The 17909-nt window shown below is 35.7% G+C and overlaps 1 protein-coding gene across 4 annotated transcripts in view; it reads right to left on the bottom strand.

Moving 5' to 3' along the window:
* The window catches only part of AEBP2 (AE binding protein 2), a 68373-nt gene that overhangs the window by 10291 nt on the left and 40173 nt on the right, over positions 1 to 17909 (bottom strand). For 2 of the 4 annotated variants that reach the window (XM_072653602.1, XM_072653601.1), the window contains one exon: positions 16538 to 16564. In XM_072653602.1, coding sequence (XP_072509703.1) covers positions 16538 to 16564 — 27 coding nt within the window. Of the gene's footprint in view, positions 1 to 15284; positions 15992 to 16537; positions 16565 to 17909 lie in introns of those variants that run through there. The other 2 variants (XM_072653603.1, XM_072653600.1) reach the window with 2 other exon arrangements.

Below are 17909 nucleotides of genomic sequence, written 5' to 3' on the forward strand. Positions count from 1 at the left end.
ATTATCCAATGTTTTTACCATCTGTGGGTTAAGAGTTCCTAAAGCTGCTGCTGCTGTTACAGTCTCCAAGGGTTGCTTCATGGTGCTGCCAGCACTGTGCCCAGTACGACCATGGCTCCAGTGTCACATATCTCTCCTACTGACCTCCTAAGTTATCTTGGGTTAAAAAAATCATCTCACATCAATCTTTAGTTGGCTCTACTGCTCCAGAATTTTATTTGGCATCATTATTTTAAAGTTATTTATTTAGAATTTATTTAGAGGGGAATGTTGGGAAAGTTAAGGTGTGTTCTTCCCCCTATTCTGCCATCTTGGCTATGCCCCTTCTTACCAGTCAGTACGTCATTTCTTAAAGTTTTTTTTCTGTAGTTTTCTATGAAATTATGAGAGCTGTTTGTTCTAAGAATCATACACCTTTTCACTGAAATCATTTGCATTTTCCATCACCTATTTTACTGTCACAGAACAACTGATTTTATCACTTGACATTATTGCAAATTAAAATATCTAAAGTAATAGAAATTCACTTAATACAAAAAATATCCAATAAACTATCAGCACAGAATGAGGTATCTGAGTACACAAGAGATTATCTATAATGCTTCTCCTAAATGTTCCCCACATTACAAATAATAGGTGATTATTGAATTGAATTATGCCAGCTAGCCTCCTATTTTTTCTGTACACACCTTACACTGGGTCATGTATAAAAGTGATCAGCATCTTGACATACTGCACATAGATAGGATAACACAATTAGAACGAATAATAGGAAGAATCATGTAGCTTAGTAAATCATTACACTATGGCTAGTTTATCATCAGGAACTACTTAGTTCTAAAGCAACTAGCTCTGTCAAGAGATATTTAAATAAAATTATAATACTAGTGTTAGTGAGTACTAATACCTGGAAAGAAACCATTAAATGTAAGTAGTAATAAAGGTGAATAAAAAGTACTGCTGTAAACACTGTTATAAGTACTGAGATATATTGAATGGAAAGAGGCCTGGATTTGTCATGAGACAAAAAATTCTAATCCTGCCACTGTCACCTACCTCTGAGAATCAGTATCCTCTTCTGTAATACAAAGAGGTTGGACTTCATATGTCCTTCCAGCTCTACAATTCTATTATGCTCCTTTTAATGATGAAATTAAGACAAGGTAAAGAATCAAGGAATCGTATCATACTGTAATTTTACCTTTAGGATACTTATTATGATTTTTTTTTTGTTACAACATAAGGAAGTGTTATATGAAAAATTATTTTCTAAAGAATTTTAAAAAAAATTTTTAAGCACCAATAATCATAAGAAAAATGTTCAAAATCACTAATAATAACAAAAATGAAAGTTAAAACAACTCTCACACTCAGCAAATTGGCAATGATGATAAAAAACAGAAGCAGTCATTGAAGGATGGGGTAGTGAAACACCTCTGCACCACTGGTGGAGTTGTGAATTGATCACACCACTGTGGAAAATAGCTGGTAATTATGAGAGTAACTAGATTAACCATAACTTTTGATACAGTAATATCACTATCAGGCATACACACGTGCACACACACACACACACACACACACACACACATACCTCTATGTACATGTATGTGTATATACATATATTATCAGGAACATCAAAGACAGAAAGATATTTTAGTACATACATTATTTTTAACAATGCTTTTTGTGGTATCAAAAAAATTAGAAAAAAAGTTTTCTGACCAAAATGGTAGAGGAAAAGAAAAAAGCTTTCTCCAAACACTAACCAACCCAAATAACAACTCACTCCCTTAGACAAGGGGTAAATATGATACAGGCCCCCTAAGAGGGGGGGGAAAAAGAATGCAGCTCAAAAAGACTTTGTAGTAAGAAATCCTCTAAAGGAAGAAAAAGAAAGAATTTGGCACAAAGAAAAAAGCCTCAGAATATACCGCCCCCCCCCTCAAAAAAAAAAATCTCCCAAGGCACAAAAGTGAAAGTGAAAGTCTTTGGTGCTTTATAAGAAGAGGATAAGAGAAAAGCCACAACAGGAAGAAACCTTCTGAAGGAAAGAAAAACTGAACACTTAGGGAAAAAAGAAAGGTGGCAAAAGAAGGGATTGGAAAAAGAGAGAGTATCTTCTGAAGATTGTAGAAGGACCTTATGGTGAGATGAATAAAAAGTCCTTTCTCCCTTCCACTGCCCCTCAAGAAAAAACCTTCAACTAGGCTGATACCACCAGAAGAAAGCAACCTCAAATTTAACCCAAGATTAAAGAAAATGCCTCACCTCTCTCTTTCAAAGGAAAGGAAGTCAACTAAGGACAATCACTGGAAAAGAACTTTGGTGTCCATAGTGAAAGGGCAAGGTAAAAACAAGGGAAGTCTGGTCTAAGGAAAGAGTGCCCAGGACAAAGGAAAGGTCCTCTAGATAGAATTATAACTCAATGCCTGAGGCTTCAATAATTAGAGGAGGAGAGGGAGAGAATGATTTTTATGATGCCAAGAATGACTAAGACAAACTCAGAAGAAAATAAATAAAAAACTCCCAACAATAAAAACCTCAAAGAGCTTGTCCCAAATAACAAGTAGAATTCTTTGTTCATATATCACAGCTTTGTGATAATGGTGTAAGAATTATTAAAAGATACTATAGAAGAATCCAGCAGCAAAAGATAAAAAGAGAAACTCCCTACCAGGAAAATGGAAGGGAAAGGATAAGAGAAAGGGGATGGGGGGGGGGGGGGGGGAGAGGCCAGTGACAGAAGGGAGGACAGATAGGGGGAAGGGATAATGAAAATGCATACCATGATGGGGTAGGGAAGAGATTGGGAGAAAATTTGGAACTCAAAATTTTGTGAACATATTGAAAACTAAAATAAATAAATTGAAATGTGAAAACATAATGGACTCTACTCCAGCCCCTTAACTTTACCCTGTTTGAATCTGTTTCAAATGTGTCTCTTGTAAACATTATTGTAGGATTCTGGTTTTTAATCCATTCTACTATCTGCTTGTTTTATGGATGAGTTCATCCCATTCACTTTTATAGTTATAACTGTGCATTTCCCTCCATTCTATTTTTTTGATTCCCCTTTCTTACCCTCCCATACTTTCCCTCCTCACAAGTGCTCTACTTCTGATCACCACCTGGCCCAGTATAGCCTCCCTTTTATCTGCCTTCTATCATCCCTGTTCTTTTCCACTTCATTATAGGGTAAGATTTCTACATTTAACTGAATGTGGAAATAAAGTTTCATTTTTGCCCTTTTCTCTTTACCTCCCACATCTTCCCCTCCATTATAATAGCTTTTATATTCCTCTTTTATGTGGGATAATTTACCCAATTCAATCTTCCTCTCTCTTCTTCCAGTTCAATTTTCTTATTCACTGTTTTTTGTGTTTGGGGGAATATGATCCCATCAAAGTCACCTTATATTCACACCCTTTCATAGTATGAAAATTATGAGTTATAAATATTATCTTGCCATACAGAAATATAAAGTTTAAATTTATTGAATTTCTTACGTTTTCTTTTGTTTTTAACCTTTTTGTTTTCTTTGAGTCTTGGAGGTCAAAATTTTTATTCAGCTCTGTTCGTCTAACTAGAAATGCTTGAAAATCTTCAATTTCATTAAATGTCTACTTTTTTCTGATTTTATTCAATTTAGATGGGTAGGTAATTCTTGGTTGTAATCCTAACTCCTTTGCCTTCCAGTATATCATATTCTAAACCTTTCAGTTCTTCAAACGCGGAAGCTGCCAAATCCTACGTAATCCCGACAAAATGTAGCTCCAAATATCTGAATTATTTCTTTTTAATTATTTCTGCTTGGAACACTCTTCTTGATCTGTGAGCTATGGAATTAGGCTATGATGTTCCTGAAAATTTTCATTTTAATATCTTTTTCAGGCAGTGATTGGTAGATTCTTTCAATTTCTATTTTACCCTCTGGTTCTGATATACTAGGGCATTTTTTTTTTAATTTCTTGGAAAAAGTTCAGGTGTTTTTTATTTTGTTTTTTTCTTAACCATGGATTTCAGGTAGTCCAATAAATTTTATGTTATCTCTCCTGGATCGATTTTCTAGGTCAGTTGTTTTTCCAATGAGAAATTTCACATTTTCTTCAATTTTTTTTTCTTTCTGACTTGTTTCATCGTATCTTGATATCTTGAAGATGTTTTATTAGTTTCTACTTGTACAATTCTAATTTTTAAGGAATTATTTTCTTCAGTGAGCTTTTATACTTCCTTTTCTATTTAGCCAATTCTATTTCTTAGGGAGTTATTTTCCTCAGGAAATTTTTGTATAACTTTTCCCATGCTAGTCTTTTTTCATGCTTCTCTTGCACTATTCTCATTTCTTTTCACAATTTTCTTCTACTTCTAATTTGCTTTTTAAAATCCCTTTTAAGCTCTTACAGAAACTCTTTTTTGGGGCTGAGATCAAATTACATTTTTCTCTCAGGCCTCACATGTAGCTATTTTGATACTATTTTCCTCTTCTAACTTTATGCCTTGATCCTCCTTATCACCACGGTAACTCTCTGTAGTCAAGCTTTTTTGCTTTTAGCTCATTTTAAAAAAAAAAATTTTTTGTGTGTGTGACTTAGTAAAAACACTAAGTAAAAATAGGAGTTGGGCTGTGTATCTTACTTTTGGCTTTGTGGCTTGTACTGGTGAATGAGGCCTCCCTTGGGAGTGGGATTGAGTTGCTGGCCTGCTCCTGAGGTAGTGCCTTGCTGTTGGGTTACTATAATAACAATCATTCTGGTAGCTGGCCCTGGAGGAGAGATCTCGTTGCTAGTCTGCCCCAGGTGTGGAGTCCTGCCGCTGCAGGGGTAGGGTCTCACTGTTGGCCGGTCCCTGGGAGAATAGCGAATGGGGAACGAGCCTTCACTACTGGTCAGCAATAGAGTCAAGACCTAGAAGGTGATGTGCTGAGGGTGAGACTTTGCTGTGCTGCACAGACTGATCACCTGCCATGGGTCTGCTGGTTTGCAGGCTTGTAGCCTTCCTGCAGATCCCCTGCTGTGAGACTGGCTGCTGCTGCAGCTCTTGAATCTTGGTGTGCTTAAGCTGCCTCCTTGGTTTTCTAGTTGTTCAGAGAGGAATATGGAAGGGCTTCAGAGGGCTCTTTCCTCATTCTGTCATCTTGGCAGAAGTACAACGAAAACTTTAAAAAGTAAACGAAGTATAAGCACACATGGCATTTGGAAATGGCTGAAAAAAGGATGGTATATGAATGTAATGATACACCATAAGAAACAACACTTTGCCAAGCGAGCAAAAGATGGGGGTTTTTTTTGAAGTGGACTGGTACAATGGAAAAGTTATATAGGATTTGGAAACAGAGGCTTGGAATTGTTGAATCTTTCACTACCTATGGGATGCTGACAAATCATTTAAGGATGGTTTCAGAAAAATCTGATGAGATCTGAATGCATCAATGAAGAATAAACGGAGTAGAACCAAGAAAAGAATTCATACAATAAAAATTTAAAAAGACTAAAATTTGACCAATTCAATGACCAGACATGATTCCAGAGAACCGGTCATGAAAAGTGCAGCCTATCCAATTTAAAAAGATGTGAGGGCCTCAAGGCAGAATGAGACATACGTAGTTTTGGAAACAGTTCATAGAGGAATTTCTTTTCATTTCTTAGGAAGGATTGTGATTTGTGGGATTTCGAGGTGATGGAGTTCCCAGTGAAGAGAGGGAATTGGGAGAAAGAAAGGGTTGCCAAAAATAGAAAGAAAAATAGGGTTGCCAAAATGAAAAGGTCATTGAAGTTGTTTGTTTTTCTTTTTAAACAAAAAAGGCCAAAAGGAATCATAGTCAAGAAGGCAGCTTTGAAAGTTACGTTTTCAATTTATTACATACACATTGGTAAGGCAATCAGGGTTAAGGGACTTGCCCAGGTTCACACAGATTAAGTGTTAACTGTCTAAGGTCAGATTTGAAACAAAGTCCTCCTGACTCCAGGGCCACAGTTCTATCCTAGCTACCTCAATTTATTATATATTTAAAGGGAAAAACAACTTGTAATAGATTTGCAGTATCTGTAAAAATGTAAATGTAAAACCCTTTTTCTGTCCTACTTTGAGTATGAAAGTATTAGTTTCATTTGGTGTTGGTTACATTCATGATAAAATTTTAAAGGTTTAAGAAAATCATTAAAAATGAAATGAAAATGAAAGCTCTTTTCGACTACTCTTGCTCTTTTCCACCACTCTTTTCTGCTGTACTTTTTATCAGTTCTTACATGCTGTGTCCAGAGGGTGAAATTCACCCACAACATGGATGCCATGAACTGAACCCATGAGAGGCAAAGGACTTTCCTTCCCCTCTTCTCCCTCTTTTTAACCCATTCTTCAAGAAGTGTGTCTTGGGGGCCATCATTTAGATTCTATGTTTATGTCCTCCTCAATTTCCAGTGCTGGAGGTGATCCCTACACAACCCAGGAATTTGAGCCACGGAGACCTTGGAGCAAGGATTATAGGCAGGGGAGTACAGTGAGCAAGCCTGGCCTGCACACTCTTCATAAGTGAGAGTGCCTTCAGCCCAAGGGAAATTTTGAAATTGGAACTGGGACTTTGCTCAATAGGAACCAAGAGCTAAACTATAAATCTCCTTCCTTTCATCATGAATTGAGGTGGAAGGGGGTGAGGGTCCAGGAACGATTATGCCCTCCATCTATTATGGAAATTAATTTGCATATTTGTGATTATACCTTTGGAAGAAAATAGTCCTGTGTAAAAAGCAAAAGATACATTAATTAAAATGCATTCATTTCATTTATCAATAAAATAATAAGTAAATGAATATTAAGGACATAATTCTCCTTAGGGATATAATGAAATCCTCCCCCAAAAATACTGATATGAGAAGGTTTCAGGGGTTAGAAGTCATATTGGAAATTACTATAGTAATAAATAAATGAACCAAAAAAAATTGTTGTTTTTGAATGTAAGGTTCAAGGATTTGCTTTTATCCTAGCACAAAATGATTAATTTATAATGGAAGCTACTTGGATTCTTTATATCAAAACTTTCAAGTAACATCTTATGGAATATTATTAAGCTTTAAAAAAACATTTGCTGGACAGTTCTGTCCCATAATGCACTCAGAACTATGATTTTTTTTTTGTCTGAGTAATTTAAATGCTTATTCCCATAAACTAGCTTATATCAAAAGAATGAATGACAAGTAACATGGGAAATTTTCTCTCTCCATCTTCTTCAAATTTATTACTAGACATTCATGTGTTTCTAAACAAAACAAAACAAAATACCTAAAGTAAATTTAATTTTTATTTAGTATAGTAAAATGAGAAATACATGTGCAATCCAAAATTTGGGGGCTTTTACATGCAGATGGGAAGATATATAGGCAATGGGGTATAGAAATCTATCTTGCCCTACAGGAAAATAGAAGGGAAAGGAATAACAGAAGGGGAGTGAGGGTGATATAAGGGAGGGCACATTGGAGGAAGGGGTATCAGAATGCACACTGTCCTGGGGTAGGGTGAGGGGAGAAAATCTGAAATTCAAAATCTTATGGAAGTGAATGTTGAAAACTGAAAATAAATTTAATAACTGTAAATGAATAATGATTAATTTTTTAAAAAAGAACAGAATCTGGGAGCAAGGAAAGGTACATAGAAAAATAAAACAAGGGTGTCCAAATTCAAAAATTGTATTAATTCCTCAGTCAGTAAATACATGTTTATCAAGTTCCTGCTATTTTTCAAGTACTGTGCTAATTGTAAATAAGTAAGGAGTAAGGGCTAGCAAGAATCATCTGAACTTCACTTTCAACTCAACTAGTTGAAAGACAGTAGAACACACTACTATCACATCAGATTATTACAAATGTTCTACTCTCTATATAAATCAACTCTGATTTTGGGAACAATGACATTCATAAACACCCAGGACAAGTACAAATATCTGAGAAGCCCTGACACAGTGATAGTCAGATTTGGAATCAGGAAGACTGGGTTCATATCCTCCCTCTGACATACTACCTGGGACTATCAGCAAGTTGTTCAATCTTAGTGCCTGAGACAACTTGAAGACTATCCCACCTTGGAACTGCCCACAAAATGACATCACAGGTCCAAACTATGAAAAATCAACAAATAGAAGTTATTCGTTCTTCATGATGAGACTCTTCTCCTGAATAATCTCTCTTTAATGGGTTGTCCAGACACTATTCTCTCTAGGTTCTCCTCCCTATCCAAATTACTCCTCAATCTCATTTATAGGATCATCTCACACTTCACATAAACTGTGGGGTTTTCCTGCCCAGGAACCTCTGGTTTTCTCTCTGCATTTTCTCCATTGTTGATCTCATCAGCTCTTATGGCTTTAATTATATCTTATTGCAGATAACTGCCAGATCAATACATTCTCTCTCCTGAGCTCCAGTCCCGTTTCACCAACTGGCTATTAAGACATTTCAAATTTGATATGCTACAAAGCATATCAAATACATCCCAAACAAAAACTCATCTTTTCCCTCAAACCCACCCACCCGTCTTCTAAATTTTCCTGTCATCATTAAAGGTATAGTTACACTTCATCTCCCAAATTCCAAATCTTAACGTAGTCCTAGACTCCTCACCATTAGCCTACATATCCAATCACTTGCAAATTTTGTTGTTTCTACCTCCCTAGCACTAGCCTTTATCTGCTTCTCTATACTCACCATCCCAACAAGTTCAGACCTTCATTACCTCTCATCTAACCAACAATAGCCTATTTAGTCTATCACTAGATTTTCCCCCATTCCAATTTATCTAACACAGTCATGAAAGTCATTTTTTTTAACAGGTAGATTTGGTCACATCATCCCATCCCCAATTCAATAAAATCCTATAGCTCTCCATAACTTATAAATCCAACATAAACTCTTCTGACAAACGAAAGTTTATACAACCTGTAACAAATATATCTCCTGATGCTCAGAGGAAAAGATATACCTTCCACTGCATCTGACTGATCTCTAGCCTCACCTAGGAAGGACCTTTCCATCTGATTGTGGATGACCTTGCATCTGCCTTGCATGCTTTGCTTCTCCTGCTGCAAACAGGAAGATGAAAGGAGGGATATAATATCCTTCTGCACCACCTCTAACTCCTGCTGCACCCAGGTGATCTCCAGCCTTCAGGGAGAATTTTCCATCTGGCTATATTCTTTCCTATCTCCATCTTTCTGATATCCTGAGGGAAAAGAGCAAATATCTTTCAACATGGTCGACTTCCGTGTCCTACCTGATATGTAACCTTCAGAGGGAAGAAACAAGGGCTTTTCACTTGACTACAGGGTCTTCCATCAAGTACTGCCTTATCCTTTGCTCAGGCTACTCCCTCTGAACAGGGGACAAGTGATCCTGTCCCCTCCAACAGACTGCCCCTTCTGTCATTCCAACTCTCTCCTCTTTATTTATCTTCCAACTGTTAACTGACTCTGTATGGCCTACAAACATTAAAAACATGAAAAACTCTCGATCTCTTTTGCCCTTTGCGGCAAAGCTCCTTGAGAATGGCCATTTTACAACAGAATCCTCCAATTTCTTCTCTCACCATCTTCACCTCCTACAATCTGGATTCCAAATTCTCACTATTCCAGAAAATTGCTCTCTCCAAAATTTATCAATGATCTTAGCTGCCAAAGCCAATGGTATTTTCTTGATAGTGTTGATCATTCCTCTTTGATACACATGTCTAACTTTTGGGGGTACCACTGTTTCCTGGTTCTGAGCCCTCACTCTCCCTTACTGAATGCTTATCCAGGTTCTAACTACTAAATACTGGGGTCTAACATGACTTTGCCCTGGGCCACTTTCTTTCTCTCTCTTTACTATTCCATTTCTCATCAGTTCCCAAGGATTAATTACAATCTCTATAATGAATTCCTAAATCTACTTACCTTTCCCTAATCTCTCTGACCTCTGGTTTCACATCTCCAGCTGTCTCTTGGATATCTTGAACTCAGTATGTCCAAAAGTGACATATTGATAAACCCTTCCCCACCAATAATTTCTCAAATTTTGTTTTGATATTCAAAGTCCTTCATAATCAACTCTTCCCCTCACCTTCCAAGTCTTCTAACACTGTGAACCCCTCCACCTACCCCAATGACACTGGTCTCCTTTCCCTTCCCATCTCTCAGCTCAGGACATTCTGTCTGGTTGTCTCCTCTGCATGGAAAGCCCTCCCTCCTGGCTTCCTTGGCCCAAAATCCCATCTTCTTCAGAAGCCCATCTCAATTCCTCTTAATCCTAGAGCTTTTCCTATATATGCTATACAAAAATTGTGCATACTTGTTTGCTTGTTTCCCCCATTAGACTGTGAGCTCCTTGATGGCAAGGATTGTCTTGTCTTACTCATCTCCAGCACTTAGCACAGAGCCTACCACATGACAGATGCTTAATGACTGACAACCTGACCCCATTCTACCTTTACAATTTTATTATACATTCCCCATTCCACACTCTTTATAGTTCATTCATTCCTCACACATACTCCCATCTTTTATCGATGTGCCTTTGAACTAAGGGTTCACCATGCCTGGCAGGTTCTCCTTCCTAAGTCCATGCCTTTTGGGATGATTGTTTTGGCATGAAATCTTTTCCTGATCACTATAAAGTACAGTTTTGTATGTGTTTCATGTTTTGATTATATTTCTATTATGTATATGTGTGTGTGTGTGTGTGTGTGTGTATATATACACACACACATATTTAACTTATCAACTTATTAGTAAATAAATGTCTGCCAATTGTTCCTGAGCATTACTATTTTTTAAGGTTAAAACACATACCTAATAAAGCACTGTAATACCAGTGTGAACTGTCTTATGTACTAATAACATTTCATATTAACACAATGACAATAGTCTGACAAAACTCCCACCAAGTTGAATTTAATCTATCAGTAGGTACCTGAGCCACCAACAATCAAAAAAAAATTCCAGACACAAAGCTTCAAACTCTGGTAACAATGAAATGACCATATTTCAGAAAGCTGTTTTTTAAAAAAACATATCTAGCTGGGTACTTAAATGAATTATGTATGAATAATTAAACATTCAAACCTGGAAACCTAGAACCCATGTTTTCTTTAGTCCTAATTGGGCCTTTTAACAGCAGAGCAATCCTTCTATACCTAAGTTCTGTATACACACTCTCCACATATTCCAAACCTTACTCAATCTTACCTCTCAAGGTATACCATTCACCTCATTCTCTAGGTCTTGTCCCAAATATTGAAGCTATTTATTTACTAAAAGCTCCCTCTCATGCCCCTTTTTATCTCATAAACATTCTCCACGGGAAGTGCACAGCACAGAACAAAAGAACTCACAAGGAAGCAAAGAAAGGATGACCAATTTTCAACACAAGTATTATTTATCATACAGGCTTTCTTGAAATAAAATTCTATTGTTACATAATTTGAATCCTCTCATGTTCTGCTATGCACATGAAATGCTTCTTTGTATTTAAATTCCAGTATTTAAGTCTATAATATGTTTTTGGTTCTTTTCTCTACTCTGTATTTGTGTTCTGGCGTTTGAGTATAAAATTTTTTTTAAAAAAGAAAAATTCTCCACTATGTACTCCGTTACTCTTCTCTGATGGAGATGAACTCTGGACAAAGGAAACTAACTCCCCTACAAACACCTTTGATTCCATCTCATTCAGCAGAATGACATCACTCTACCATACTTAAAAAAAATCCTACTCAATCAGTGTGTCAATGTTCTTTCCTCTCATTCTTAACAGCAATTTGACTTTCAGCCTCATTCAACTGAAACTGCTCTCTCTCTTTTTCCTCTCTCCAATAGCACTACCTCCACCTACTAATAACCTCTGGATCTCCAACTGCCTTTTCTCAATCCTCATGCTCCCAGAACACTCACAACACTGAGAGACCCTTACCTCAGCTGGCCCTTTCTGTCTCAATCACTGGATCACATTCATTGTCTAATCACAAGAATTAGATTCCTAACCCCATACATAAATCCTTTGGTGACCTCATTAGTTCCCATTAATTAGTTCAGTTTTTTTTATCTTTGTGCTGAACCTGTAATCCTATATATCCAAATCTTACTGCATCCTACTCTGCCTATTGATATTTAACACTGTTCTTCCATAGCCATCTCAAGCTCAAATACAAAACAATTCTTTTCTCCAATCTTCCCTCTTTCACATTTCCATTACAAATTTGGGGGGCACCACCTCCCTCCATCTTTACTGGGTTCATCTGTGTCTCTTCTCCAATTTATTAAAGGAACCAAGACCACTGTGGTTGTCAAGAACAATAGGAGTTATACAGCAAGGAAGGCCAATACTTAATTCACAAGGAAGGTGAAGAAGAGAAGGGAGAAGGGCAGCAATGGTGCCAGGAACCAGGAAGAGCAATCACCCCACACCAGGGCAACTGCGGAGGTTGGCATCAACTTAGGCTCATTCTGAAACACATATTCAGGTGATTCTGATCTCTCCTGTACATTGCCTTATTTCTATTGAACAATCACAACCCTAGTTCTGGCTCTCATTATCTCTTCACTCTGGTGCTGTGGCTACTGATTTGGTCTCCTTGTCTTTTTCCCCCCTGTCCTGTCTATCCAGGACAAACCTTAGCACCCATATACTCAATAAATTCCTACTGCCTCAGAAATGTACTGATTGGCATATAGGGTTTTTCAAAAATTAAGACTGGTTCCTTTTTCTCCATTCTTCTCATACACAATCTAAGGTTCTGCAATATATATACGAAATTACTTGTTTCTTGCAAATGGAACTTCATCTCTGTTCCTTGGCACTGGCTATCCCCAAGGCTGGAATACTATCTCTAGTCAGCTGTGTCTTCATTAAACCTTCAATTCTCACCTTCTACAAGAAAAATTTTCCAGGTCACTCCAGCTATTCTGTATTTATATGTCTCTTTCAAGAGGCTGTTAGGTGGTACGGGGGAATGAATGCTGAATGAGTCAGGCAGACAAGAGAACTAATCTAACTTCAGAAGATTAACTAGCTGTGTAACTCTGGGCAGTCAATTCATTTCTAGTATGCTTCAGGTTCTTTATCTATAAAATTGGGAACAGCACCCCCCTCTCAGATCTGTGTAAGAGATATTTGCTATGCACTCTGCAAGACTTAAAGCACTATGTAAATGCTAGTTAATAGTAGTGGTGCATTTGCCATTCTTAGCCCGATAGTCGGCACATGTTTATCAAATGGTTTTTCTGACTTCTCTGATGATCCAAAGCCACCCACGTGAAGACTCATGTCAGTATCTGTCACAAAGGATGGCACACAAACTGTTCCTGTGGATCTCTGTGCACTGATAGGGCTAACCATTATGCATACAAGGTATTCTTTAGTTTTACCTGCCCCCTCTTTACACTGGGACTAGTCTTATCTTTTTGTCCAGCCACACACAACATAGACATAACATCCTTTAGGTCAGGTCTTCAGGGTAAATTCTTCACCCATGATATATTGTTGTCTGCTGATAGACACAACCACCTTTTGCATAACCAACTGTAATTAAGTATTCATACTTCAGTAAGTATGAATACTTAATACTTGTTTCAGAGTCTAAAAAGGTACTTTGGGCCATTGAAAGAACAGCAACAATCAGAGGCCATACTCTGTGACAAGCTCACTATTGTCCATTTGCACCATCAGTCCAAAATTCATGTTGTCCTAAGAACTGATTATCTCACTACATGTAATCAGTCTGAACAATAGGCATTCTTACTCCACTTGACTCTTTCCTTTTTGGGGGATTATGCCAAACTCAAACTTACATTGCTCTAATCTGATTTTTAAAATCCAAATTATATTTTAACTTTTTAATGAAGAAATTAATGGCACAAATATTGATACATCTAAGATATACAGAATGATAGACCATTCTTTTTGACTATACACTAGGTAACACATAAAATTGGTTCAAGGACACTAAAGCCAAAAATAGCAATACTGAATAATATAAGAAATATTACATTCCATATACCTAATTATTCATATTTCTATTAAGTATCTTATGGTGAATTCTTACTATTGCGCCCAACTGGAGTAATATAAAAAAATACATATATAAATCAGTGATTCTGATGTCTGAAATCTCTACCAGTATGTTGTTATCCATGTATACCACTATTAAGTAGTTACTATTAAGAATACTTTTTCTTTTCCTAATTTTCTTTCCCAGTTTTATCTTCTAATATCCTCTTTCAGCTGCAGTATTAATAGGTAATAATATAAATCAAGATCTAGCTAATAGCAACAATAGGTATTGCAATGAGGAAAAACTAAGGAGAGGGTACACATGATTCAGCTTAGTCAAACTGAGAAGCTTAGCTCTGAAAGCTAAGTGAGATGCATCAAAAAAGATGTACTTTAAAATCTTCAATTGCCATTTTAACATTTCATTGAAAGGTAACAACTTTCAAGCTAGATATGATTTGCTTTGTTTTATTAGAAAAAATACTTAGGCAAGGGCTACAATCATCTGTCAATTATGAATGACTTACAAGGACATGAAGCAATAAAATAAAAATACAGATACAAATTATATATCCGATTATTGGCAATTTCATAACAAATTTAAGATAACAATGGAGATCGTAGGTTACTTTATAGGTACAGAATAAAGCAGTAGATGAAGTGCTCCAGCAAAAGAACAGAAACCAAAAGAAAAATCCAAAAAAAGAAATATCACATTGCTACAGAGTTTATGTATAATATTCTATTAAACAACCTTTCCAGAATGTCTTACATTATTAGTGCTATAATTGCACTTCATTTAATTTCATGACTCATTATTTCTAGAGAGCTTTTTTAACCCACTGGAACCAAGAAGGTCTCATGTTTATTTTTTTTTTTTACTTTTTTTTTAAAAAAAAATTTATGTAAATGCAAAATGCACTATGTATCATGAAAATTCGCATCTTGGAACCAAAGGGTTAATTCTAAATTTGTCTCTTCTTTAAAAAATTTAGTGTAAAAACTGCTGGTTTTTTATATTTACTGTAGTAAAGTGAAAACTCCTCAATTAGGAGGATTTTATGCAGTTTGACTGCACATTACCACATACTTTACAATAGGTCCTTCCAACAGTAAGGAAATAATTGATTTCACGGTCACTGTCAGAAATGAGTGCCATAATTCTATTATGGATACTGTTCATCCCTCAAAGACTTCTGGAAGGATGTTCAATGTATTTCATTCTTACAACAGATATTAACAGTAGTACATAGTCCCTTAAGTCTCCAAAAGACATTTATTGTTAAGGAAGGTGCTTTATTAACAATTCTTCTGGCAGCACTAGTGAATTACAATATCCTTCAATATTATTTCTACCATAATATATACATTTAACTTTCATGCCTCTAGAAAAACATCTACAGTACATTTCATAATATAAAAATATATTACAAATCTGCTGAATTATTTACAAGCAATGTTCTATTATGTCTATGCAACATTTTTGTCTCCAAACAAGACTAACAAGTTACACAATTTTCTATTTTTTTAAGTTTAAAAAAATCCATATGGCTTCTTGCATAATAAAAGCAAGAAAGTGATTTTTTTTCTAAATTTTCCCAAACCAACTTTGGTGCATAAAGAATTCAATTTCCAGATATGTTTAAAAAAAAAAAAAGTACAATTTTTCTTACATCAAAAGAAAAATCAATTGCTTTTCTCATGAAAAAAATTGGTCTTAAAATGAAAAACACCAAGAGTATTCAAAAAATTTGAAACTGAGGTTTTTCAAAAACCATTAATAGATTCATTATATAAAGTAAATATTAACATACTGTATTCCATGAGAAAGCCCTAATCCTGAAAAGGGAGTCACCAGACATACTGCAACACTCTTAACAGTTAAGTTTCAGCCCTAATTCGATAGATGAAATTTTTGGTTGATTGCAAATGACGTTCACTGTTTGCTTAAATACAAATTGAATACTTTTCTTATCAGAGTTCTGCAAAAGAACACAAATGGCAACCAATCACATCTATTAATCATAATTGAAAATTAAAATTATCTCCTGATAGTTTTCACTGTCTTATAAATATCTTAATTGAGTTTTTAATCAATGAACACTGTAGAGACAAACATTCTTAGAGTGTTTTTGAAATTTGTTAAGGGCACAATTTGCAATAATTTTTTCAAATATGAACTACTGGAATCACTAAAGAAAAGCAGCTTAAAGCAGCAAGCATGCAAAGCTTTTAAGAAGTTGTTCCACTAAGTTGCCAGAAGAGTGGTTGCTCAGTCTCCCACTGTACCATTCCATGAAAATGTGGATATACAGTAATATATTAATACATTCCACAGAAGCATCTACTTCATTCACAGAATGTTTACACTAAGCATAAATATTATCTCTAAGTACTGGGGGAGGGAGGAGAAAAAGGAAGGGGTTGACTCTAATGTGCAACTTTATTCCTAAACCCAATGTCAGTGACTAAGACTGTAGGTATCCCCCGTTTGTTTGCTTTATTTATTTATGTATTATTATTTTTACCTCTTCAACCTCTTCTGTGGCATTGTTCTGGAAGAAAGAAAAAAACATGTATTTTACTGCAAAAGATTTTTCAAAAACTATGACTACTCATGATGAATGACTTTATAGCAAGATATATACATACAATTTCTTATTTGACAAATTCGCATGTAATTTATTCAAGTTATTAGGATCTATTGACTACTACCTTCTGCTAAAACTTCCTTGTCAGGTTTACTAGTTCACCCTATATCGGAAATTTGATGCTTTAGACAAATATTGATACTTAAGATGACAAGTGGTTCTAATGACGATAAAATGTTAGAAGGAATTCCTTTAATGTAGTTTACATATCTTTGCTAAGGCTTGTTTCATCAGACTAATTTGTCAACTGCACTACATCTACTATCATAAAAAATGTTTTCTTCAATCCCTTAAAGGTACACAGCTCCCTAATGATATAAAACCAAAAAAATTTTAGAACTCGATGGGAATTTAGAAATAATTCAGTCTAATACCTAAACTTGTACACATATACAATGAGGCCTAAGTAAACTACAAAAATGTCCTGCAATCCTGAATCATAACAGCCTTCCCAATCCTAACTGGAAAGTTTCTGTGTAAGTAGTACTATGCTTTTCTATGGTTAAATAGTCAACCTCACAAGAGTGCTTCCTTTATTCAGAGAAAGCAAGACATAGGAGGAAAGGCTCCTGTCAAAGCTGGGAAGGGTCAAAAAAGAGAGGGAGTTTAGGCCTTCAGTGATTTTATTAAGTATGGGAGATATCCAGTGTGGAAATCCTGTATGCAAATTCCCTCAAAAAATGCCCATCAGTAACTAATCTATAACTTATAACTTTTAAGAGTTGCTGGGGCACTTACAGGTTAAGGGACTTTCCTACAGTCACATTTTATGTCAGATATATTAATGAAAGATCTTCCTAACTAGGGATTATTCAATACTCAATACCTCCATAAAGACTGAAAGAGCCTAAGGTAGCATCACAACTCTATTTTCACAATTTAACTTTGTTTTGATAGAGTAAATGTATTATTAGCAACTAAATACTTATTCTCAAGCACCACATATATAGTCTTGAGAAAACCCGAATAAAGGTTTAAGTAAAATGATGGTCAATTTTTTTAAATGCAGTAAACTGATGTAAGGAAGGAGTGGGGTTATCATGTCGGATAGAGAAGAATAAATACAAAATCAGCATACATGGACTCTATGCTCAAAGCTTTTACTTATATACCTACAGGAATAATGGTTGAAATGAATTGGTTATTTCACCACTTTAAACTCCAAAGGGTGAAAAAGAAGTGCAATTACAGCAATTACTTTGTTATATTAGGATTCAGTTGTTCTGAATAATGCTCAAACAAAATGAAC

The sequence above is a fragment of the Notamacropus eugenii genome, chromosome 3 (assembly GCF_028372415.1).
Source record: "Notamacropus eugenii isolate mMacEug1 chromosome 3, mMacEug1.pri_v2, whole genome shotgun sequence".
NCBI classification, from domain to species: Eukaryota; Metazoa; Chordata; class Mammalia; order Diprotodontia; family Macropodidae; genus Notamacropus; species Notamacropus eugenii.